The 26,225-nt window shown below is 35.8% G+C and overlaps 1 protein-coding gene across 4 annotated transcripts in view; it reads right to left on the bottom strand.

Moving 5' to 3' along the window:
* The window catches only part of LOC106870936 (thrombospondin type-1 domain-containing protein 4), a 131,757-nt gene extending 106,060 nt beyond the window's left edge, over nt 1–25,697 (bottom strand). The window contains exons 1-2 of one of the 4 annotated variants that reach the window (XM_089360998.1): nt 25,210–25,565; nt 1,606–1,740 (exon numbers count right to left, since the gene is read on the bottom strand). Coding sequence is in view for 1 of the 4 variants with exons in the window: in XM_089360997.1 (XP_089217123.1) it covers nt 25,210–25,220 (11 nt within the window). In the remaining 3 variants the exon portion in view is untranslated. Of the gene's footprint in view, nt 1–1,605; nt 1,741–24,116 lie in introns of all 4 variants that reach the window. The other 3 variants (XM_089360999.1, XM_089360997.1, XM_014917177.3) reach the window with 3 other exon arrangements.
* Between the last annotated feature and the right edge of the window lie 528 nt (nt 25,698–26,225).

The raw sequence follows: 26,225 nt of genomic DNA, 5'->3' as shown, positions 1-26,225 counted from the left end.
CAATTGCAACAAATTCAAGAATTAGACGAACTAGAAACACCTGCAGAAAAAGCTAAGCGCTTGAAAACCCGTGCTAAAATTGCTGCCTTAGCTATTATGACTGAAAAATGGCATGGAAAACCTCTCAATGGCAAATACCCAAAGAGAGCGAATAATGCAGATATTGACAAAGCCCTTACCTACCAATGGTTAATGGCCTCTGGCTTGAAATCAGAAACAGAGGGGTTTATCATAGCAGCCCAAGATCAATGCCTACCTACAAAGAACTACCAGGCCAACATATTAAAGAACGGCAGCTCCCCATTATGTCGTATATGCCAACAACAAAATGAGACCATCGATCATGTTGTCTCCATGTGCAGTCTGCTTGCGCCTACAGAGTATCTCAACAGACATGATAGAGCTGCACAATATATTCACTGGGTAATATGCAAAAACCTGGACTTGCCCCATGATAAAAACTGGTGGGAACACAAACCACCCCCAGTACTTGAAAATGATCACATTGCACTCCTCTGGAATTTCACCATTCAAACTGACAGAAAGATAGACGCAAATAGGCCAGACATCATACTGAAAGACTTCAGACAAAAATCATGCCTCCTCAATGATATGACTGTCCCAATCGATATAAACGTATCTGTCAAGACCTACCAAAAACTGAGCAAATATAAAGATCTTGAAATAGAAATTTGCAAAATGTGGAATCTGAAGACGAAAACAATACCTATTGTCATAGGTGCCCTGGGAATGACAGCGAAACGGGCTGATTACTACCTAAATCAGATTCCAGGAAACCCCAAAATGGCTGAAGTTCAAAAGATAGTGCTCGTGGGAACTGCCCATATCCTACGTAAAATACTGTCTATGTGATCTCAAATTTTAAAGCAAACACATAATTTTCTTATGGTTTCTTAAACATTCACTTGAACAAAACTGTACAAATCCAAATATATGGTACCCTAGGCATAACACCTACATGAACTTCTAACTTGTTGTCTCTTGAGGTCTCTGGGTGAAACTTGGATCCAACTTGTACAAATGCAAAACAAAAGTCAAACATAAAATAATAATAATAATAATAATAATAATAATAATAATAATAATAATAATAATAAGGCTTATGACATATTGCCGCATTCGTAGATTTTGGAAACACTCGACAAGGAATAACTGAGAACATGTTTGAACTGATTGAAAACAGCATGCCTAGTTGCAAAACACGTCTTTTCTGTAACAACCAGGACTTAGCCGAGATAACACTCAAAAGAGGTATCTTCCAAGGAGACTCTTGTTTACCTTTGCTTTCTGTTATAGCCTTGATCCCACTTTCTGTAGCTCTACGCAAAGTCACTGCGTCCTATGAACTGAGAAAGTATGGACCTCGTCTTAACCACCTTCTCTTCATGGATGATTTAATACTGTTCGCAAAAACAGAGCCTGAAATGAAGAGGCTGGATGTGAAGCAAGGATATAGGGATAGAATTCGGTATCTCGAAGTGTGCGGTGCTCACTTTGAAACTGGGAAAAAGAGCAGATTGTAGGGGCATAGAAGTGCGAAACGGAGGGAGAATGGAAGACCCGGATGATGATGGGTACAAGTACCTTGGGATCCTGGAGCTGGACAATATCTTTCACAGATAAATGAAACTTCTCTTGAAATCAAAACTCAACTCAAGGAATCTTGTGACTTCCATCAACATATGGGCTGTTGCTATAGTCCGCTACAACGCACACATCCTGAAATAGACACAAGCGGAGATTAACCAACTCGATGGCACTACCCGAAAGACAATGACAATACATGGTGCCCTCCACCCTAATGCGAATGTATGAAGAGGTGTAAATTTGGACGTGGGCTGATTAGCGTACGGGAGCGCATTAACAATGAAAGAAGAAACATGGCAGAATATTTGGTAAACAGCAATCAAGACCTGCTACAGCATGTTGCTAATTCAGAAAGACTTACCAAAAATGGACTTGAGAATGCTTATGAATTCCGATCACGTGTAGCCAACGAGAGAGAAGAAACCCTACTCCGCATGGGATTCCATGGTCAGTTCCACCGTGAAAGAAACAAATTAAAAGACCTGGAAGCTTCATGGAGGTGGCTTACCAAAGGTGACCTAAAAAGAAGACTAAAAGCCTAATAATCGCTGCTTAAGAAGAGGCATTGAATACTAACCCCAGGAGGACATCTCCTCCAGCTGGTTTATTTAATGCGCTTTCCGCACTCGATATTTATTGCAAGCGGTGATAACTCCTGCCATCCAAGCTTTGAAACCACAAGACCAGGTGATTTCGATCTTATTGGATCTCTTCTATGGTGGGTACCCATTTCCAGGCATGGCAGTAGTTTAACCTCACTTGCAATATATAGAAAATACAGTGTCATACAATCACTGATTTTGTAACAAGGAAGCTAGTCCGTTAGAAAATCTCTGTTCAAGATAGCAGCAGTATACGAAGCAAACAGTAGCGTTTATCCTCACTTTAACGTGGTTCGAGTGTAGAAAGTGCACTGAATGAATATACCCATGTTAACGTGGTGATAAAACTACCAAAATAATTTCTAATATTGTTACAATATATGAAATTTTTAGTGAAAGATCTGGCCGGTTACATCGAACGAAGCACTTGACTGACACTTTATTGTATCGACGATATTTGAACTCCAAACGTAAAGAACCAAGGATTTTTTTCCGATGCCTTACCGATTCTGCCAGCTTTCGCACTGTGCTGTTAAGATCTTAAGATCTCTATAATCTTTAAATCCATCTTGAAAAGTTTGTCGAAATATAAGAACGTGAGAAAATTTAGGGAAACGTTCAACTTGCCACATAGTTTAAGACTAAACACACACTATATTGTGTTGTTGATGCATGTAGTTTCATGAACGTGTGCGCGCGCACACGTACGCACGAACGCGCACACACAGGGTTACGTGCTTTTGACTGTCTAACTTCGTGTGCTATTTGTTCGTCTCCTCTTTGCCCCGTAATCTTGTTCGAGCTATTTGTGATATATATGTGCGCGTGCCTGTGCGTGTATGTATGTGTATGCGTACTTGTACGTACATGTATATGTGTGTGTTCCATGACTTCATTAGCGAATATTCACGGGGAAGGTTGTATGGGTAGTATGGGTAGGCACAATATACTTCGTCTACCCATGTGTGTGTGTGTGTGTGTGTGAGAGAGAGAGAGAGAGAGAGAGAGAGAGAATAAGGGAAGGGAAATATGTCTATTACAATTATGAATATTAAATGATGAGTAAAACTGAGTAATCCGGGCAGAATATATGGTCACCACACATGGTCACCACACATGGTCCCCACACATGGTCACAAATAGAATCATATTTTCAAACACAGAGGCACACGAAAGGTGAAACCATTGGCAGCCAGCCCATGGTTTCACCTTTCCGCAATCAATGAAGCGTCCGAGATGATTTGAAACTTAGTTTTAACGTTTTCACAATGTTAATCAAGAGATGAATTTAACTAGAATTAGCAACAATTCTTTAGTCATTGCATACTCTATTATTTATCTACTTATTGTTGTTCTATTCTTTACTTACATATCCGTGTTGTATGTCTGTCTGTCTAGTATTATCAATTTCCTATAGGTACAACGACATACAGGTTTATTACAACGAATATTGATTTTTTATGAAACAGAAACATCTTATTATTCAACCATAACCGGAATAACCATATTACTGAAACTACGTACGACCAAGTCAAGTTGACTTAAATATTCTATTCGGCGTTTCTGTAGTGATATAATGTGTGTAGAACACGTTCTTCAATAGGGTGAAAGGCCTAGTTACCCATCGTCGTATCCGTTGTTATTAACTGAGACTATAAAGAAATAACTACTTAATAACTACTTAAATTAATATTTAACTCAAAGAATCCAAAGATTTACAGTAAATATACTGAGTCTTGTGTCTAGATGCCGGAACAGATGATATATAGTGGCCATCATTGTTTACAACAAATGTTTAAGAATAAATAGAGACTAAAGAATTGGATTAAATGTATTGTAGAATTTACTTTCTTTGTTTTTAAGTTCATTTCTCAGTTTGGTCGTATATATATATATATATATATATATATTTCTATCTACTTCTAAAGTGACGCTGCCGTGTACCGCATTTCTTAAATGACTTAGTAAGAAAAATAGTCAGTCCTATCTCGTTGGCAGGGTCTCTGAGACTGGTTGATGGTAGGAAGTAATTCTTTGAGTAGAAAAACTTAACATGAATTTTTATAACAAACTTAAAATATCCCAAACTAATTGATGGTGTTAAACCTGGCGAACACGAACTTTTCATATGAAAGTCTTCCACAAAATTTCCACCTACAAAATTTCACTCAGAGATCTTTGATTTGATGTTTTGGTTAGATGATACTTGCATAAAGTATTGGCTGAAGATCTAGCCCAAAACAAACATTAACCACAAAGCCATGTCTTGTATCTTTGCAGGAAATTGAATTGAAATCAAGCTTTAATTTCGAATCACATCAGTTCATTGATTGATACCTTTGAGAAAACTATTAATTCTTATTTCCCTTCCTATAGATTGTCAAACTATAAATATTAGTTCTTGTGAAAGAATTAGTTCAGTGTTAGCTGAGAATGTTTTAAAATTTTTTGCGAAAAGTAATCATGTCGTGTCAAAAACAAGTGATAAATTGTAACTTTTAACCCTTTATGCAACCGAATAGGACCGTTCTAATTCTCCAGAAAAATTGTGATATATTTTACTTTTCGAGTTCTATACTTTTGTTACAATCTTTGAGACATTTCATGTTTAAACAAAAAATCTAGCAGGAAACTTATTTACAAGATATTTAACCGAAATCCAACTTCTTACTAATCTATAACAGATTTTAAATGGAACGAAAAGTGAGAATTAAATAACTAAAACGATGATGTTGCTGTTGTTGTTCTTTGTGCTATTTCATCAGACGTAAAAACATTTCGCTCTCCAAATTCCTGGATTTACAGAATGAAAGTAAGTGTTCGATGTAATGCGGACATTACTTGCTAGTACAACTACTGCATTCATCTCTTAGAAAAATTTTAGACTTAACTTCTTTGCTTTATGGAGATGTGTTTTGGAAAATGATTAATTTAACTTCATCAGTCACTCTGTAGGAATGTGTTCCATTGCCGCCAAATATGTGCTATGTTTCACCTCTTCCCGCTCCTCCCACCCCTTTGTAGACATGATACTGTGGACAAATCTAACAGTTGAGATATAAACACACACGGCCATATCAGTTCTTGGAGTTCAACTAAGTTCAGTTTAGAAATTGGTAGAGTATTCTTTACTTTCTAGCCTTTTATCTTCTGTTTACGAATGTCTTCACAAACTGCACTGCGCTCATGAAGTTGTTACTTTCTTCACTCCTTATTATTGTTGGTTGATCAGTTTTGAGACGATTCTCTTCGCATAATTCACACCACCATGAAATGGAGGAACACGATAAGTAGAAATGGTTTCTGATTGAGGTCAGAAGCTTTTAGAGTTAGTGGATACCATCAACCCTAGTATTAAACTGGAACTTTATTTCATCGACCCCACAGGGATGAAAGACAAAGTTGATCTCGACTGGATTTGAATGAAAAGAGCCGGAAGAAGTACCGTTACGCATTTTGTCCGACACACGATTCAGGCAGTTCGCCGCTTAAAAATGATGATTTCAAATTTTGGCACAATGCCAGCGATTGATTACGTCGACTTCAAAACTTCACTGTCACGTTTTGTATCGATCTCGAAAGAGTGAAAGATACAGTTGGCCTCAGTGGGCAAATAGTTTAATAGAAGGGAACCAGTTCCTATATTTCACCATTTGTGGAATCGATTCCATATTGATAAAGAATGAAGTGGACTCTGAGGCAGTACTATTACCCAGAAAGCAATTTAAAAATGTAAACCATATATGTGGGTTACTTCTCTAATGTGTCATAATACCAACATTTGATGAGTCCACTAACTCTTCAAATGTTGATATTATGGAGTGTTTTCACAATAAAACAACTGAGGACGACCGGGGAATATATCAAGTGAAACAGTTACAGTCATTAGCAAGATTAATCGTTCAACCGATGTTTAGCTTTTTCTTCGTTACACAATAGAAAAGTATGGTTGAAAAAAACCATCCAAGAAATTATTGACAACGAAGTAAACACTCTGTAACTGTGTATTTACGTAAATATGTCTGTCTATTTGGTTCCACGAAATGGGCGCGCGCGCGCGTGTTTGCGTGTGTATACGAGTGTTTGTGTAAGTGTGTTTACGTGTGCTAATGTGTGTGTGTGCGTGCGCGCGTGCATGTCTGTGTGTAAAATTGTGTGAGTTTGTGTAAGTATATGGAGCAATTCTAATAAGATTTTCATTTCGATATCTACAAGTAGAGAATACTCTGTTGTTAGCCAATAAATATGAATGCATGACTGCACACACACACACACACACACACGCACGCACACACACACACGCACGCACGCACGCACACACACACACACACACACACTGCCTCTCTCTTTCTCTCTTTCTCTTTCTCTCGCATACACACACATATACTCACTCAAAAGGGGAAGACGGGGAGAAAAGTTATTGATTAGAAAAAGATGAAACTTTATTAAATGAAAGAAATATTTCGGTCAAAGCTGCCAAAATATTCAAATAATGCCAATAAGTTAATCAGAAATCTCAAGTCACGGAAACTGATACTTTCGTGGAGCAAACGCAACAATAAATCAAAGAAACTGATATGAAATGGTAATTTGCGACTTCCGTTCATCTGTACCTATAAGACTGTCTACCTTTTAGTACTTTGTATCTTAATCTGCTCCTCTGTCAGTGTCATTTGACACCAAACACACACATTCGCACATACAGGTACGCATACACGCACACTGTAGTATAGAAAGCGTAGTTGAAATAGAGAGTGTTATTCAGTCAATTCCAACGTGTATCACAGTACCAGTAAAAGAAAGCTAGAAATGAATGGTTTCTATATGCTAGCGTAGTGTTGTTTAACCGCAGGTCAACCCTGATCCAGTAGACCTTTGCTCAAAGGAAGTTCCGGCTATATCCATCTTGTCTTTTATTCAGATAATCTAAATGAATCTAAGTTTCTTTGGAAAAGCATGAAAATCACAACATCCAATTTTCCTCTTTTCAATAACTGTAGACCCTTTTGTTTAAGGAAAATAAACCACAAATTGTTTAGTGGAGGAAAGTCAATGAAAAATGTGATAGCAATGTTTATAGATCACGAAACAAATATTTTAGATATACACAGGCGCAGGCGTTGTTGTGTGGTATAAAGTCCCGTTTCAGCATATATAAATATTTGATGTTTTGTTTTTGTTTTAATAGTTTAAATCAGACGAAGAAGAGCAGCGTTCATGAACGACCCTTTTCAGGCTCCCCAGGGCTGATGACACGCAATTATCCTTAGACAATAGACCTGACCAAAGAAGTGGACACTGTTTCAGGAATACATGGACCAGGTGGAAGTTTTGAACTGGGCGACAGATTTGGTCCTCTAACTAAAACTTACAGTGTCTATGCAACAATGTTTCCTATGTAACTGTACGTGTTTCTGTGTTTAGGAAAGATTTCGCCTCAGGCACGAACTAAAGGTAAAGTATTTCAAACTGTATTGAATATCTGAAGTTCGTGCAAGGGTGCAGCACTGTCATTTTATTAACGTTCGAGGTTCCTTCTTCTCCTCTCGCTTTTAAAAATATATTTGACTTGTTTATGCAGCTAAGAGTTAAAGCGAAATTTGCAAAATGTTTAGAGGGTATGAGCTAACGATTAAAACCTTTTAAGATGATTCATGTATTGAATAATAGTTGTTGAACAGATTTATTTTCAGTTATTAGCAATTAACCCACCTTGCGTCATCAAATGATGGTCAACCGTTGCAAAAGCTGTCAGATCAAATGTCGTCAGTGTCTTTTAAAAGCAAAATTAAAAAAGAAAAGCCTTTTCCGCTATTTACATATTTCTAAAAGAAATTACAGAACAATGAAATGGCAATCAATGAGATGCAGGTCTACTTTACCTGCTTAATGACGTACTCTTAATGTAAAAGCAAAACACTTAATTACTGTGTATAATTAATACTGCATTTGACATATTTCGATTACAAGTAACTAGAACTTCGTGCCACTTGATTGAAAATTAAAAATTTGATGGTTCTAAGGTTTAGTTTTATTAAATTACTTAGCTTAATTAGCTTAATTAGCTTAATTAGGTTATTGTGGAAATTTTAACTGCAGCAAGTAAAGGTGCAACAATATAAAAGTATAATGGTAAACAATAAATATAAATATTTTAGTTTCTGTTATACTAAATTTTAATTTAGCTGTGAATGTCAAAGGTAAGGAAGAAATTATTTCCCGTTGACCTCTGGAGCGCCCCTGTGAAGAAAAAGTGTTTCATTAAATTCATTTTTAGTTTTTAGATTTAGTTGAAATCCACCAATGATATGTTTTTCACCATTGTTGATTTTCTTTGTTTTTCATACCACTGGTTAAATTTATCCTGTTATGCTACCTAAAAGGCAATAATTATTAGACTGAACAAGGTTTCCAACTGCTCAGTGTTGAAACAATGCAGGCATAATTTGATCAAACTCGGTGTAAAAATAGAACAATATTTTCTCTTAATTTATTAGCCTTTATTTTCTAGTCACACTGCTACGTAGCTTTGTACTGTCTCTCTTATGTATTATTGTAACACTAGCGATACTAAATTTTTATCTGATTGAACACATCTGACATGGCTCGATTTTAAGCAGACGGTCTTGAATGTCAGTGCGCAACGCTTCAAAACAAAGAGATTCGAGGGTTCAAATGTCAGAGAAGTTATTCAGGACATTTGCCAAAGGATTTACTCGAAGTCTAAAGAAATTAACACGTAAATTGGCGCAGCCATCTCACATAATTAGGAGGTCATGCAAACGGGTGTTGAGAAATGTGAGGCTGAAGCACTGTAAGCAAAAATTTGCAAGCACCACGTTCTCCTGATTATTCAGTGTGTGATTATTACCTCTTTGGACACCTGAAGAGCAGAATGCACGAAAACGTTTGCACGTAATACAGGAACTGAAGGACAATATCACGCATACGGTCACTGCCTTCGATGTCACTATTTTACGTCGGATGCACCTAAACATGATTAGACGTACACAGCTTTGTATTGATGCAGCAGTGAATCATTTTCAAAATCTACGATGGTGAGTTCTTTCGAGCACTTGTAAATATATTTCTGTATTTACACTGTTACGAAAGTCGGGCTACTTTTTCGTGAGCTACCGAGACAGTTTTTAAAAATACATAACGAAAGACACCTCCGAATGTTCAAAATTACGGAACGTCACAAGAGAAAAAGATTTTATTAATAAAATGTATTTAAATGTGTACTTAAATGTAATTTATTTAGTTTATCGAAAATGAGTTTTCATTGAGTATTTTCAATCATTGCTACTCCATGGCGTGGAATTTAATGTATATTGCTTGGCATTTCGAGTGGTAACTGTAATTCTGTAATGATACAGTTAATGATAATCGCTGTTATTGAAATGCTAACTATACTTTCAGATCAATGATGGCAACTACAAGCCACCAGCTTTCCTCATATTTACAATGGTGATTTCACATAACTGACAAAATGTTGTCGGGTCAAGTCCTGTAGCGTGGCGCCTTCTAAAAGATCAGAAGCGTCATTCCTTCCATAGCTTCTAGTAACATGATTAGCCTCCGTTGCTAGGAATTCTCCAAAAAACCCTTCATACATTGTCAGCTTAATTGATATATTTAACCTGGTTTAAAATATGTCAATCATTGTACTAACAATTTCCTCAAGTTTGTAAGCGAGTCTATCTGTGTGTGAGTGTATGTATATATATATGCATACATATACACATAGAAGCAACAACAACACACATAAACATACTTATTCACTCACTCACACACACACACACGCATTTCGTTGAGTTTCAAGTAGCAGATTTGTGTCTGGTATGCAGCACCTCAACTTACGAGTGAATAGGTGATTTTTGTCTTTCGCTGGCGAACACTACCTGTCACCACCACCACCACCAAAACCACCACCACCACCACCACCAGTAATAGTAGTAGTAGTAAGAGGAGGAGGAGGAGGAATGTTGATTGCTGATTTTAATGTAGTATTATAGCTCAGTAATTCAACTCTGGAGAAGATATCTGGGAAGAATGTATGTGCGTGTGTGTGCGCTTGTGTACTTGTGTGTGAGAGAGAACGAGAGAGAGAAAGAGAAAGGGAGAAATAGTTGTGTGTCCAGTTTCTTATTATTACTAATTTTTCTGGTGTTTTGATAATGACTTGTTCCTTAAACAGTTGTTTATAGAATAAAACGAAAGATATGTTCGAACTAATATATTCATCTTGTTCCTAATATCATAATATTACCGTTTCTTAAGCCTTTGATCTCGTCTGTTCAGATACAGAAGCTTGAAGATTTGATTAATGCGAAGTATTTAGCTTGTTACTTTACTCTCGTAATGTGTGTTTATATTTCTTCACTAATTCTAATCGCCGACTTAAACTCATCATGTGATCGCTGACTTAATCTCCACTCAACGATCTCTGACTTTATCGTTAGTAAATCTAAGTTGAATCGTAAAATACGATTTAAGGCGATATGCTTATCCGTATGGGGTGAAATACAGATTAATTGAGAAACCAATATGATTTAAGTTAGTTTCTATCAATAAAACATTTATTATAATGTAACATGGGGAGGATGACACCCTGTGATGTAATCGCTTCAACATCTTCTGAAGGCTTGTTCTCTTTCTGATCCATATTCGTGTAAACTGTCTATAACGTTTATACTAAAATCTTGCTTGTAAACTTATAATTCTATACCTGTATACAAATTTGTTCATGAATTTTATATACACTTTTCTACTGAGATACCTAGTTCAATTTTTACCGGACATGCTTAGTTATTCAAAGACAAATTAACTCTTCAGTTTTGTAATAAACGGATGTAAAATGGAACGCCTCTCAATTCTGATTTAAACACTGTGGAGAGAATTAACATCTCATAAAATTTACTGAAAGTCGGCCTATTTTTCAGAATTATCATCGTAAACAGTGACGTGTTCTGTAATTAGAGTCGTGTTTTCATTTTTATTCCGGTCTGAGGAACGATAAAGAAAACCTTGGTAAATACCCCGGTGTCCATGGCAACTCTAGGGCTTAGACAACTGATAAACTCCAGCCAAACGATATCTAATTGTTATCTGACTGTTATCATGTTTTGACATCAAACTAAAATGTTGCAATCTTTATCAAGAATTGCAATAACATAATTCATTCATATATTATATAAAGCTGGCGGAATTCTTAGCACGCCGGATGAAATGTTTAGCAGCATTTCGTCCGTCTTACATTCAGATTTCTAATTCGCTCGAAGTCGACTTTGCTTTTCTTCCCCTCAGGGTCGATCAAATAAGTATCATTTGAGCATTGGGGTTGATGTAATCAACTAGTTCTTTTCCTCAAAGTTTCAGGCCCTGTGACTATAAGAAAAAGGATTTTTATTATAGTCATAAAATCAAAATAACTAAAAAAAATAATTAAAATAACCTACAATCAATTTGTAATTAATGAAAGTGATACAAGTGCCAGTTTACTACACAAGTTGAACTGACAAGATGGTAGAACATTTTTTTATGATTTAATTTCAACTGTATATTGCTAGAATCAATAGTCACTTCCATTCTAGAAGTACAATGAGGAATACCATTCAAAATCTAGACGATTTAAAGTAAATATTCGTTAAGGAACTACATGGAATCTTCTATCACTACTACTGTTCTATGTGAATCCAAATTATTGCAGTTACTTCTGTCACTAATGTATTATGGATAGAAGAGAGAACGTTTACAGAAGTTGAAGTAGAGTGGAAGGAGAAAAAGATCATGGAGGGCGAAAACAGGTGAGGAATATCTATGCGTGCGCGTGTGTGTGTGTGTGTGTGTGTGTGTGTGTGTGTGTGTGTGTGCGTGTGTGTGTGTGTGTGTGTGTGTGTGTGTGTGTGTGTGTGTGTGTGTGTGTGTGTGTGTGTTAAATGCTTCTTGCATAATATATTACTAAATACTCTATTACCTCCCCGAAATATTCACTAATGGAACTTTCATAAACTGAGATTGAGGAATATCAAAAATGTTTGATGAGAAATTTGTCAGTGAAAATACTCAACATTTGTGATAAATATGTTATCACACACATACTTGAATGAACTGATGAACTGCAAAGGTCATTGAACAAGAAAGCTTAACTAATCACAGCTGCTCTGAATCCTACATTTCTCTATGGTTCAACCAATATATTATTGGGATTATTGGCGCTTAGAGTGGAATAGCTATTGACAAGTGTTCCATCGTCTTTCTCTGATAAATGAAATACCTAGCAAGAGATACTGGGAAATTTTCCACAACTATCAACATCTTAGGAATCTCTGTCTGTCTGTCTATCTCCTTCTCTGTCTTGCTTTCTCTGTCATAGAAAGGCACACTTATTTAAAGCACTACTAGGATACGAATAGAGTGGGAGCTATTTACTTGATTGTTTTACAGTATTTGCACTGAATATAACCATGAACTACGCTTCCCCTGTTTCCAATCTGAAATAAAGGCTGATTGAGTGGATACAAATTAAGTGTATTTAATAAAGATTGCTGTAGGTATATGAACCGATGACTGCGACATTAAACTCCCTGCGTCTAGCGATTCGTATTACATTATGGATCTATTGCGTCTGTACATGAATATAATTCTGGCGTTGTGGTTTGTAATCATTTCGTTAAAATAATTCTCTAAAACTATAGCTTATATAATTGATTAACAAAAGAAGAATTAATTTACAACTCACAAATCCTAGTATTAAATTATCTTTTCACGGCCACACACAATTTATATTCAGGAACAATCTACTTCACACCAAACGTGTTTCGTGTTGTATAAAAAAAAAATAGATTAGAGAACGATGTACTTGAGACCTTGCAATGTTGATCTCCAGGGTGTCAGAGCTAACTCGACTCTTTTATCTATGTAAGTCAATAGAATAAACAGCAGGGATATGCTGCCATAACAAGTGAAATCCTTAAGAGATAGGTGTGATGAAAAACTCTTATCATTGTAGATGTTATAATGTAAATGGTAAAAATTTAAAAGCGGAGGGATTTGTTTTCTAATGAAAATTACGGCTCTTGTGTTGATCTATTTGGTGTCAAGAATTCTCTTGTATGAAACTTACAGATCAAACCACATGATAATGTGATAGGGCCTGTTATCATCCAGTGATATATATAAGTGTAAACATTTTTGTCAATAGGTGATAGAAAAGTGTAAACAATTATATCACAAAGTGATAGACAGGCGAAAAGTAACTCAGCTCCTCTACTTTAAAGCCAACTTCTGAATTTTATCCCCAAAATATCCTATTACATTCCTCAAACATAAGTTTTGTTTTACATGAATAGTGTTTGGACAACGTAAATTAAGGTTAAATTCTCATTCAGTTCTGTATTTAAGAGATGAAGAATTATATACATTATTTACATTATTTACATTTGACGGATATTTGTCATCTTTTTTGCTGTTAACACAACGTTTCGGCTCATATACCCTTCAGCTTTCATCAGGTGTCTTGGGGAAAATTCGAACCTGGGTTCTCATTCCTAAGGTACATTTCGATGTTATTATTATTATTATTATTATTATTATTATTATTATTATTATTATTATTATTATTATTATTATTGATTTTGCACAGCTTCTAACACTGGAGATGTATTGCAGTGTCAGTTTTTCACTACCACTGAACTAAGGTAACACCTCTTATTTTTCGAGCACCTTCCGGAGTATTCGAGCGGTTCCAAGCAGTGCTGTTTTCTGCAGGTGCTCCACCCTTATTGCAGCCCCTATTTGTTCCACGTACTTATCGAGATTTTTGCTCACTGTTCCCAGGGCTCCGATAGCCAAGCCATCGCCCCTATAGATAACCGACCTATGTGGATGAGTACGTCTCTTGAGGGTATCCAAAATGTATAACCCGACTCGAGGTTGGTATTTATATGTGTGTGTGCGTGTGTGTAGATATATATAAATATATATGTATCAACGCGAGGACGTGGTACACGCAAAGTATTAACATTTATATATATGTGTTATATGTTATATATATACATATATATGTATATGGAGAGAGAGGATCTTAATATTATATTATTGACGTGTTAGCATCATCAGTAAAAGAGAACACTTCGTTAAAATACTTGAATCCATAAACAAAATTTCTTCTCTGAAAATCAACTTAATTGAAGGAATTAGGTTAATGAAGTGACAAAACACACACACACACACACACACATACAAACACACACACACACACACACACACACACACACACACACACACACACACACACATATATATATATATATATATATATATATATATATATATATATATATATATATACACACAGACTCTCCCAGCTCACACACATATACTGATGCATACATTAGTCACTGGCAATACGGGGAGATACAGATGGAACATATAACAGAAGTAAAGCTATACACAGTTTCTGATGAAATTAACTTCCTTTTTGATACGTATTCATCGTGTAATTTCGATGGTAAAATATATTCAAGATTAGAAAATATGATAAAAATTATATCAAGTAAGACTTCACTCTTCTCTCTTTTCTTTTCTTTTTTTTTTTTTTTTTCTTTTTCTAAACTAAGTTCAACTCTTACTAGGGCGTTCTGATACAATGTTGTCATTTATGATATCTTTAAGATTGTATTTCACAGCTGTTCCGATACTGACATTGAGTGACTGCTGCAGAAACAACGCCCATTGATAGATATATCAATGAACGACTAAATATGAATTCATCTAAATATAAAGTAATAACAAGAGAAATTTTCTAACGGTTGTCATCTATATGAACATAACCAATTTCTAAAATTAACATTTTTTCATCTCCAGCAGTGTAATTTTGCTAAATTTATACATTTTTGGAGCTCATTGCATTAACTGCATTTCCTATACGGGTGTGTGCACTTGTATATCTATGTGGGCTTTAAGTATGTATGAATTCATGTATGTATGTGTTTGTATATATATATATAATAGTGATTGTTTCCTATTAGGAAGAAGAGGGTTAATAGGACTGCAAGAGAAGTGCTCAAGTAAATGAGACGAGTATAACAAACTTTGGTTGTATAACAAACAACAAATTTAAGGTCATCCAACTAATAATCACATCACTTATATGTGATTAAATGTTCGAGATGTGATATATAAAGTGGATGACTTAAATTTGTTGTTTCTTCTACAACCAAAGTTTGTTATGTATATATATATATATAAGATCCACGGATCGAGGTATAGGAAGAAAACCATAGGAATATGAAAAAATTACTTTTAGGAGTAATAGTAGTTTATATATATAGTAGCTTATATATATATATAATGTTGTGAAACAAAAGTATTATCGGCAGTGACTTTGAAGTTTTGGCCTGTGTTAAAGTCAAATAATAATTTTGTACTCTACAAAAGTATAAATTCACCAATCAGATTAATGTAAAGTTGTTTTTGCTATAATTGAACATAAAAACAAACATCAGTGCGCGCGCGCGTGTGGGTGTGGGTGTGGGTGTGTATACATACATATAAACATACATACATTTATACATGCATACACAATGTCACCATGGAACGTAATTAGGTATTCTGATAAATAACATACGTCGGATGTCTGTGTTAGACAGTAGACATGACGTAATGTCTGTTGAATTGAGTGTCTGCTTGCTGTTGAATGAGACTAGTTTATCATATCTCATAAAGGAAATATTTTAAACGTTCATTTTTTTCCCGTTTGTGACATATCTTGGAGGTGCTTGCATGAATTTTATAGGCGAAAGGTTATCGTAGAATGACGGGTTGTATTACTTCTTTGAAGAGTATGTGTTCAGAGCTAATAGCTAGGGGAAGTATATAAAGCATAACTGAGCTTTGTATCAATGTACACCATCAAGAAACTTCCAGTCTATTGGATAATATATGAGATAGAAGTATATCCGGCACGAGCTAGTCAGATAAAGATCAGCCGAAAGCTTTGCTGTTGTCAACGTTACATTTACCGTGTTCAGGCGACAATCGTAAATGACTTAAAAAGAGGAAATTTCGGAATGTGTTAGAGACAAAGTCTTTACTATATAAAAATGTAAATGCTAACTAGATCTTTACTTTATTATAACCACTTCGATGGCAACAATTCTATCCCCAAAAATTCAATTGTAACAGTTCTATGTACTACAATAGTCCAGGGTGTTATGTCTCAAAATAAATGTTCATTTGCATTAATTCAATGAGAGCCAATAGAATAGAGGTTTGGAAAATTAGCAGTACTCCTCGCTTCTCTTCATTGTTCTTATTCTATGCAAAATTTTAGCGTCAGACGTTGAAAAAGTTCCGGTTCATTATTCACATTGGAAAATAATTCTGGTTACCAGTCACATTAGTGTGAGTTTATTGATTTCATTTCCCGCGTGTATAGCCTTTATATAAAAGGAGACTGGTAAAAGGATATTAATACAATTACTAACAACGACGTGTCTAGCTGTTGATCCTTTGTTACAAAGATCGATGACTCAAAATTACACCCGAATCTCATTCTGGTTGTGCTTATGAGAATTGTGAATCTTTCTTCCAACTTTATATTTGTAGCTGGTAAGATACCAGCCCGGACACAATTGACTTGCAATTTCTAATCAACTAAAACTAATAATGTATGAATGAAAATAATTAAAGCCAAGATGTTTTGAATTTAGATTGTGATTCTTGGAATTTCTTGAATTATTCGTGGTAAGCTACAATAATTTATGTATTAACCAAATCTAAATGCCAACAATTATGATAGGCTGGAAACAATGTTATTAACATCTTGTTCAAGAGAAATTTATCTTGTTTATTTCATAGACTCTTTGCAAATAAGAAGACTTCATTTTCACTTCCATTTTTATTTATTATTTTAGTGAAAATATTTTTTAACTAAAAAATAAAAATATATATTTCGCTTTTGATTAGGCATGAAAGCAATTTGGAAAAGAAGTCCCACCGATTGAACCAATGCTTGAATATTATCTAAAATTTCAAATCGACCAAGACAGGATTTGAACTTTGCACTAAACTAGATATGGTGCTCAGGTGGCTTGCCGTTTCCGACCCCTCGAAACTCCCAAAGTACAGAAAAATGCTGCCTGAGAATAGTAAAGTTTATGGATGCCATGTTTTTCCTGAAATTTCAACCGCCTTAATAGTACACGATGTAAATTTTTGTTCAAAGAAAAAGTCGTGTCTTATCATAAACTGGGAAGTTGAAATAAACAAAATAGAATGAAGAAACATTAAGAGACTTACAGGGTTAGAAGGTATAAATGATTAAATCGCTTCTAGTATGTATAACTGATAAGAATCAGGGAAGGTATCGCATTGAAAGAGTTGGAAATAGTTCTAGAGAAGTTGTCCGTATGCTTGTGCATGAATGTATATTATATATATGTATAAACATATATATATATATATATATATATATATATATATATATATATATATATATATATATATATATATATATATATATATATATATATGAACATAAATGTATATGTGTATATATAAACAAGTACAAATGTGTGAATATATGTAAGTGTGTGTGTGTGTGTGTGTATGTGTCTATCTTTTACACGTTTCAATCATTACAAAGGTTTCAGTTAAACGAATTGACACCAGTATTTAATTATCTTTAAGCCTGATATTTCTTCTATTGGTAAGTTGCAGGGGCGTAAACAAACCGACATCAGGACAGCCATAAAAAATACACACACATAGTTACGTGCAACCACACACACACACACACACTATACATACACACATATACGCACGCGCAAACACACACTCATACACGCACACCAAACGCGTACACAAGCATACAGGATGCGATGGGTAAATTGTCGTTATTTTATATTTTTAATTTCGTGCATGCGCATTTTTGTTTTTGATTTTTCCTCTACACAGTATAGTAGGGTCAGTTGGGTACCGTCTGTGAGAAAAACAGGACCATGATGCAATTTATTCTGCCATAATTTTGGAAACAACAAGCTGTGCTGCTTGACATTCGCGCCGGAAGCTCCAATACGAACATTTCAGAGTGTTTGAGTGTCATTCTGAGGACCGTGTAATCTGAGGACATGTACCGAGAGTGATAAAAATCAGATATCCAGTCAACATCATGCTATGCTTCCATTCATCTTCCCACACGGCCTCAGATTCAACACGGAGGTCTACATCAAGTGCCTGGAGGAGGTAGTGTTGACCTGGATCAAGAAGGTGGCTGCTGGAAGACCCTATATCTGGTAACAGGACTCTGCACTATGTCACATAAGCAAGAGAACCCATTCGTGACTGTCAGACAATTTCTGCGACCACATTACCCCTGACATCTAGCTAATTAACTCCCCAGACTGCAACCCCTTGATTATTATGTGTGGGGAGCAGTTGAGCGAGAGACCAAAAAAACTCCTTATAATACTAAAGATGAACTAAAGGCAAGGATTATGGCAGCATTCACAAATTTAAACAAGGAAACTGTCCAGCAGAGTTGCAGGAGATTTCGAAGTTGTCTGGAGGATCCACGTTTAGAGTCATGTCCTCTATTGGATTATAACAGATATCATCGTTTCTTGACCAGAAAAATTGACTGGTGGGGCTTTGGGGGTGAAGGATCTTTAGATTAACATAGTGTGAACCTGGTGGATATCATCAATTGAAATAGAGTTTGCAGTAGAATGCAAAATTCTTCCAAACACCTAACGTTTGGAAGTATTTCTACTTATGCTCGCATAGCTCACACACAATAACACACAAAAGCCCACATGCATAAAGACAAATACTATTATATATAAACCAACGCACATAAATACAGACATGGTATATAGAAAGTCACAGGCATCAATGTATGCACAAAGCTACATATAAATTGTACACAAGTACACAATGAATAATACACAACTATTTTACTATGCTTATCTACCTGTCTATCTACGTATCTATATCTATATCTTTCATGTATGTATACGATTTATAAATAAGTTCTTGTTAGAGTTTTTCCGTCCAACCCATTTTTTAACTTTGATATTCTTCAACTTCCTCTGCAGCCAGCCTTTCAATGCATTCTCTCATTTGTTCCAAGAGACATACCTGAAACACCAGAACTTGTCTCTCCTCTTTCTGTTTTTCTGCCGGTTCAGACTATCGCTAGTTTTCTCAGGTTCCAATTGTTTTCCTTGCATGTAATTATACCAGGCAGCTTTGTTTGTTTGTTTCTTTGTATGCATGTCTGTTTCCTTATATTAAATATATCTCTTTCTGTTTGTCTATCCCCCAGGCTAACAAAGGTTTTATATATTCATAAGTGATTATGAATTTGTTACAGACATTAACACACACACATTTAAAGAGCAAAAAAAAAGGCAAAAAAAACATAAGAATTAGTGAAATTATTTTAATTATAATTCCGACCGTCTAGCTTTACGTCATGTTTTCATTTTTGTATAAATTACACAATAGAGACATGGTGAAGACCAAGATAAAGATCACATTCAGCTTGGACCTCATTTGAGACGCTACACGAGAAACAACCATTCAATGTAATTTCAGAATTCAATGATGAAAGAAGAAAAATGTGTTTGGTATTTGAAGGTCAAGAGAAAGATAAACAATTGTGTAGAACATTGTTTACACACGTGAAGATTACCAAAGTTAATATAAGTGTTATAAATACTAGAAAACACCCCAGAATTCTAAGAATTTGAAACTTGCCATTCTAATAATGACATGAGATTTTAACAATATTTTGAAAATTGCAGGATCTTCAGTGAACAACAACAACACCAGCAGCGCATTTGTTATTATTATCAAATGCACTGTTATTAAACTGAGAGGGTGAAAAGTAGACAGCAGTGGAGTACAACTTCCAGATGATGAGCGCATATGAGAAGTGAACGGAGAGGGTTGAAGATGACGAATGCCAAGATGACGGAAAAATTTCTTCTGAAAATACCAGAAGAGTGGAAAAGCTATGAAGATGCGATCTGGATGGCAGGAACCTAATTAGAGGCATCAACGCTTGGGCTGTAGGTGTGGTGCGCTATTTCGCAGAAGTTGGTGGAATGGACAAAGGAAGAACTAGTCAACGAAGACAAAAAAACTATATATAAGTATATATGCATATACATAATTTTATATATATAATTTTATTTAAAAGAGTTCCAACTCTGTCTGTTTTTTGTTTTATTTATATTCTTGTAAAATTAATGTGGGATATAGAATATGGAATATATAGTATATAATATAAAAATAGATGGTACAATGAAATGAAGTATTGAATGTCTTATTGAATATATGAAATATTGAGTGTTCAATATAAAGAATTAAATATATAAAGGCGAATACGTATTTTCATACCTTGTGATATTCATCAAGGCCTTCGTCTGACAGACTGTAAAGAAAACTGACCGTTCCAGGAAGACTTCAAAAGTAACCAATAGCGACTTCTCTTGAAAATGGACAAGCACGTGAAGTCAATTTGCTAGTCGAAAAGTACAAAAACTTTTGCCTCATGAGCAGAGGAGATATAGTAAAGATATGTCAAGATATTAGATTGTAAACCATTTGTTTGAAGGCTTTCTGTCAGTCAGATATTTGTCTTATAATCCCTCATATTTTTCAATCTTTTTATGATTCTAATCTGAAATTGATCTCCTCTGGATTGAAATATTGTCTTTGTGGCCAATCCCAGCCCGATTCAAGAGTAAAACGGAGACAACTGAAGTAAAAGTGATGCATTTTAATCCCATGAAGAAGTGTTCCCACAATTTTCCTCGTTTTCTCAACTGGCGCCATAAAGCATATTGTAACGTCACTCGCCTACCATTATCAAATCGCATTTTTAGTTCTGTATATCATAATGTAATTGTGTTAGCTTCGGATTTAGATACACAGTCCAATATTAATAGAAGAAATTAAAAATTGTGGGAAATGAAAACATTTCGCAAGTTTACTCTCTCACAATACACACACGCGTACGCAAATACACTCACACACACACTCCTTCTCTTTCTCTCTCTCTCACTCTTTCTCTCTCCTCTCTCTCTCTCTCTCTCTCTCTCTCTCTCTCTCTCTCTCTCTCTCTCTCTCTCTCTCTCACACACACACACACACACACATACAAAACTCAGATCATAGCTGTTACTTGAAAGCCAGAATGACTCGGTAACGAACAATGTTTTGTAAAATTGCTTTTGGTGTCTATGAAGTGAAGAGGAGGCATAGGCACCATCTTGATCCTTCCGCACTTGATCCAGCGGGCAGATACTGCACCAGCAAACGTTCAGCTAGTATTTATTTTCAGTTAAGTAAATTAGAACAACGTGAATTGAGGTGTCTTGCTTAAGGATACAACGTGTATAGAAATCGAACCCGTGACGTTAAGATTGTGAGTCCAACACCTTCATTAGTAAACCAGGCGATATTCACACACACACACACACGTATACACACACACACACACACGTACACACACACACACACACACGCACACACAACACAACAATATTTTCACCATACCTTCGTCAAGTCACTTAACACTACTCCTCCTTCATACCAGGTATATCAGTAGGCTTAATCTTGATCTCACAAGTGCAGCTTGGGTGGAAAATTTGGCAGGCGAATATCTCAAGATCTCCTTAACAACCTGTACGGTTGGGTGGGAGCTGTACTAGTAGCATATGATTGTAATATCTTATAGTCAGATACCTCCATACACAAACGCCCACAAGCACCCACATATACAGACTACAGGTAGAGGTACACACGCACACAACCACGCACATTGATATATACGCCTTTACACATAGGTACACAGTCGAATAGAAAGACATAAAGAGATAAAGAGACACGGACAGGAGAGAAAGAGAAAGACAAAAGGAAGAGAAAATGTGTACGGACACACATACTGACTCGTGTACTTGCCCTCAGACAAACACGCACAGACGTATGCACATGGTAATACAAACTTATTGCACGTTTAAGATAAACACACTCACTCAAATGCAAATACTTAATCTACACTGCACAAACACAGCCATATCTAAACACACACAAAACACTCACACACGGCCAAGAATATACAAAGATTCTCGTGTTCACACAGGGATACACAGAAACAGAAGTATATGCAATGACACGCATGCACACATAGATACACAATGATATACAGTGATACACGGACATAGAGGGATGAACAATGATAAACAGGGATGCACATGGATACATTCAGAACAACGTGTGTGTATGATTAATGTGTATGTGTGCTTGTGTGTATGATTTACTGTTTATATTTACATTACACTAGGTGTTTGTTTTCCAACTGTTACATAGTATACACGTACATGTTTTACTGTGTATGCGCATATGTGTGTGTGTATGTTTGTACATATGTATGTGTGTGTGTATATATATATATATATATATATATATATATATATATATATATATATATATATATATATATATATAGGATAAGATCGGTATTTAAAATATTGATCTTATCAAGTGGTCAGCATGGGAATAAAAACCATCAAAGGTAATAATTATTTAAAATTATAATACAGGGTATCAAGAGATACCACCACGCTGAAAAAATAGCAGTCAAGGTGGAGTCAGGATTTGACTGCTATATATATATATATATATATATATATATATATATATATATATATATACATATATATACGTGGGTCGTCTAAGAGACCATAATCAAGCATGTTGTGAATGTAAATATGTCAGAGTGGCCACCGCTTTTAATGGTCACTAGTCGGTAGACGTCACGACTAATTAACCAGTTTATAATAATAGTTTAGCTATAAATACAGAATATTTAGGAATCATGAAAGCACGTTGAAAATCTAAGCTGAAGACCCTGTAATGGTTATTGACAATATTCTCTCTCTCTTTCTCTCTCTCTTTCTCTCTCTCTCTTTCTCTCTCTCTCTCTCTCTTTCCCTCTCTCGCTTTTTTTCTCTCTCTCTCTCTCTCTCGCTCTCACGCCCAATCTCCTTTCCTCTTCGACATAAACAATACAAGAGGCTGGGAAATGTTGACTGTGCCAAATGATTGTCCGTGAGAACATATCTTACACACCTTATCTACATATCACGGAATAAAAATATCTTTGGCCTGTATAAAAATAGACTATTTTACACCCGCAAGCACGCACCCACAGGCACACACACACATATACATACACATACTCACACATATACACATACGAATATATCAAGTAGGTATTAAAAGCGTTTTTACTTGAATAAAGTTTTCAATAGTAAATAATTAAATATTTCTTTTAAAACATTTAAAAGAGAAAATTTTTGAATGTATATTATATATATATAATAAATACACACACATATATATATGCACGTATGTATATGAATGTGTGTGTATGTACATATACGTGTACATACACATTTACAGAATATGTTGTGTGCATAATATATATATATATATATATATATATATATATATATATATATATATACATAGGGTGATAAATTGAATATTAATTCAATTTAAAACCAAGTGGGCTAGCATATAAAAAATCTGAAAATTCAGAAAAATTGTATTACATCTGTATGAGAAGGGATGACCACTAAGTGGACATCCTATATGCTAGAAAGAGGTCATCAACGACCCAACCACAAAGAAAAATGTTCTCCAGAAAAAAAAATTTCGCAATATACCCATGCATACATACATGTATATATATTGTATGCATGTATACATAGTACGTATATGTATATATATATATATATATATATATATATATATATATATATATATATATGTGTGTGTGCAAGTGTTCGTCTTAATTACAAATGTATACGTGAAATAATAACGTACCTGTCAATGAGTGAGTGCTTGCACTGATCGGACTACGCGCAAAATAAAAAGTTTCTTTCGTAAACAAAGCTCGGACAATCCTGGTTAACGTTGCAGTGTACAAACACTCACGCACAAACACACAAACACACACACACACACACACACACTCTCTCTCTCTCACTCCCCCCCACACACACATGTACTCCCTTTCTGTCTATTTGTCTGCCTGCCTGCCTCCCCTCCCAGACACAGTGCTAATGAGAGATAGGATTCAGCTGGTACAACGATCCGGGTCCCAGGGATGCAAAAAATGGGATAGTTGGGTAGAGATCGATAAAGATCAACAGGTAGAGGACTCATGCATCACTGACACGGTGAGGAGATTCCCATCTCTTTCCAGATGAGGCCCAAAAGCAACCTCTTTCTACCTTACAATTTTTTTTCTCGGAGGCCCTAGCTATGTGTGCAAATTATAGGTACATACACACTCTTTCACCCCCACCCCCCCACACACATACACATGCATATATATGTGTGTGCGTATGTGTGTTATTTCTTTACTACCCACAAGGGGCTACACACAGAGGGAACAAACAAGGACAGACAAACGGATTAAGTCGATTATATCTACCCCAGTGCGTAACTGGTACTTATTTAATCGACTCCCGAAAGGATGAAAGGCAAAGTCGACCTCGGCGGAACTTGAACTCAGAACGTAGCGGCAGATGAAATGCTGCTAAGCATTTCGCCCGGCGTGCTAACGTTTATGCCAGCTCGCCGCCTTTTATTTATTTATTTATATATATATATGTGTGTGTGTGTGTGTGTGTGTGTGTGTGTGTGTGTGTGTGCGTGTGTGTGTGTGTGTGTGTGTGTGCGTGTGTGTGTGTGTGTGTGTGTGTGTATATGCGTGAGTATGTATGCCTGCGCATGAAATGTGTGCCTTTCACACGAATTGTATATCTGCTTCGATGTCTATAATCATTTTCAGGCAAGCATGGAAGAATGCTCTTAACTACTACAAGTCCTTATATAATTACACGTGCATATATATATATGTGTGTGTGTGTGTGTGTGTTTAAAATAAGGAAGGGTTGTTACAATACCTTACCTTGAAGTCATTGTTGTATAAATCACTTCGCCAGCTTTGTCTGTATTATCTCAAATCTGAAGATCTGTGCCTCCTGTTTCGATATCAGCACACATCTGTGGAAGATTTGTATGACCAACTCCTTCTTTCACTACTACCACCACCACCACCACCACCACCACTACCACCACTACTACTACTACTACTACAACTACTACTGTCCCTCCTTCAGCTTGACTATTACCCTCTCCTCCGACTGCCACTCTCTAATTGGCCGACGCCATCGGAATCTCTCGGCGACCTGTTGCCAACTTCTCAGCCGTCACAAGTCCTCGCTGACTTTCCAGTCCTGCCTCGCGCCGCCTGTCAGTTAAGACAACAATAACTACAACACCAGCCGTAGCAGTGATGGTAGTGGTAGTGGTAGTGGTAGTGGTGGGTATGGTGTTTGTGGTGGTGGTGGTGGTGGTGATAGTTGTTGCGCTGGCGGGAAGGGTGATTGTTGCGGTGTTGCCTCTCGTTGAGGTAATCTCAGCTGTAACAGTTGTGGTAGTGATTAGTGTGATAATGGTGACTAGTAGTAGTAGTAGTAGTAGTAGTAGTAGTAGTAGTAGTAGTAGTAGTAGTAGAAGTAGTAGTAGAAGAAGAAGAAGAAGAAGAAAGAAATATGACCGCAGAAATACGATGTTAAGATGTTATTTCTATTCTGATGCATAATTTCAATATAGGGGTGGCGAAAAGCGATTAAATGTAAAGTTTAACTCTGTATATGAATTATACAATACCATATTACAGGTCTTTTATGCAAAATATATTATCTCTTTGTTACGCTTGTGTATTTGTATTGCTAGATTCTTAATGTGAAATCGTATAATGAAATAAATGTTAGATTTCGGGACGGTCTTTAAAAATAATAATAATAATAAATAAACACACGCTCTATATATTCGTTTTTCACTTCAGATTTGTTATTGTTCTTATTTTATGTCCTTTGTTTGGACATCATTCATCACATATCCTGTGACCTCTTCAGTGAC

This window comes from Octopus bimaculoides, chromosome 12 (assembly GCF_046866305.1).
Source record: "Octopus bimaculoides isolate indiv1 chromosome 12, ASM4686630v1, whole genome shotgun sequence".
In the NCBI taxonomy this organism is placed as follows: Eukaryota; Metazoa; Mollusca; class Cephalopoda; order Octopoda; family Octopodidae; genus Octopus; species Octopus bimaculoides.
This window is presented reverse-complemented; position numbering and strand designations above follow the sequence as displayed.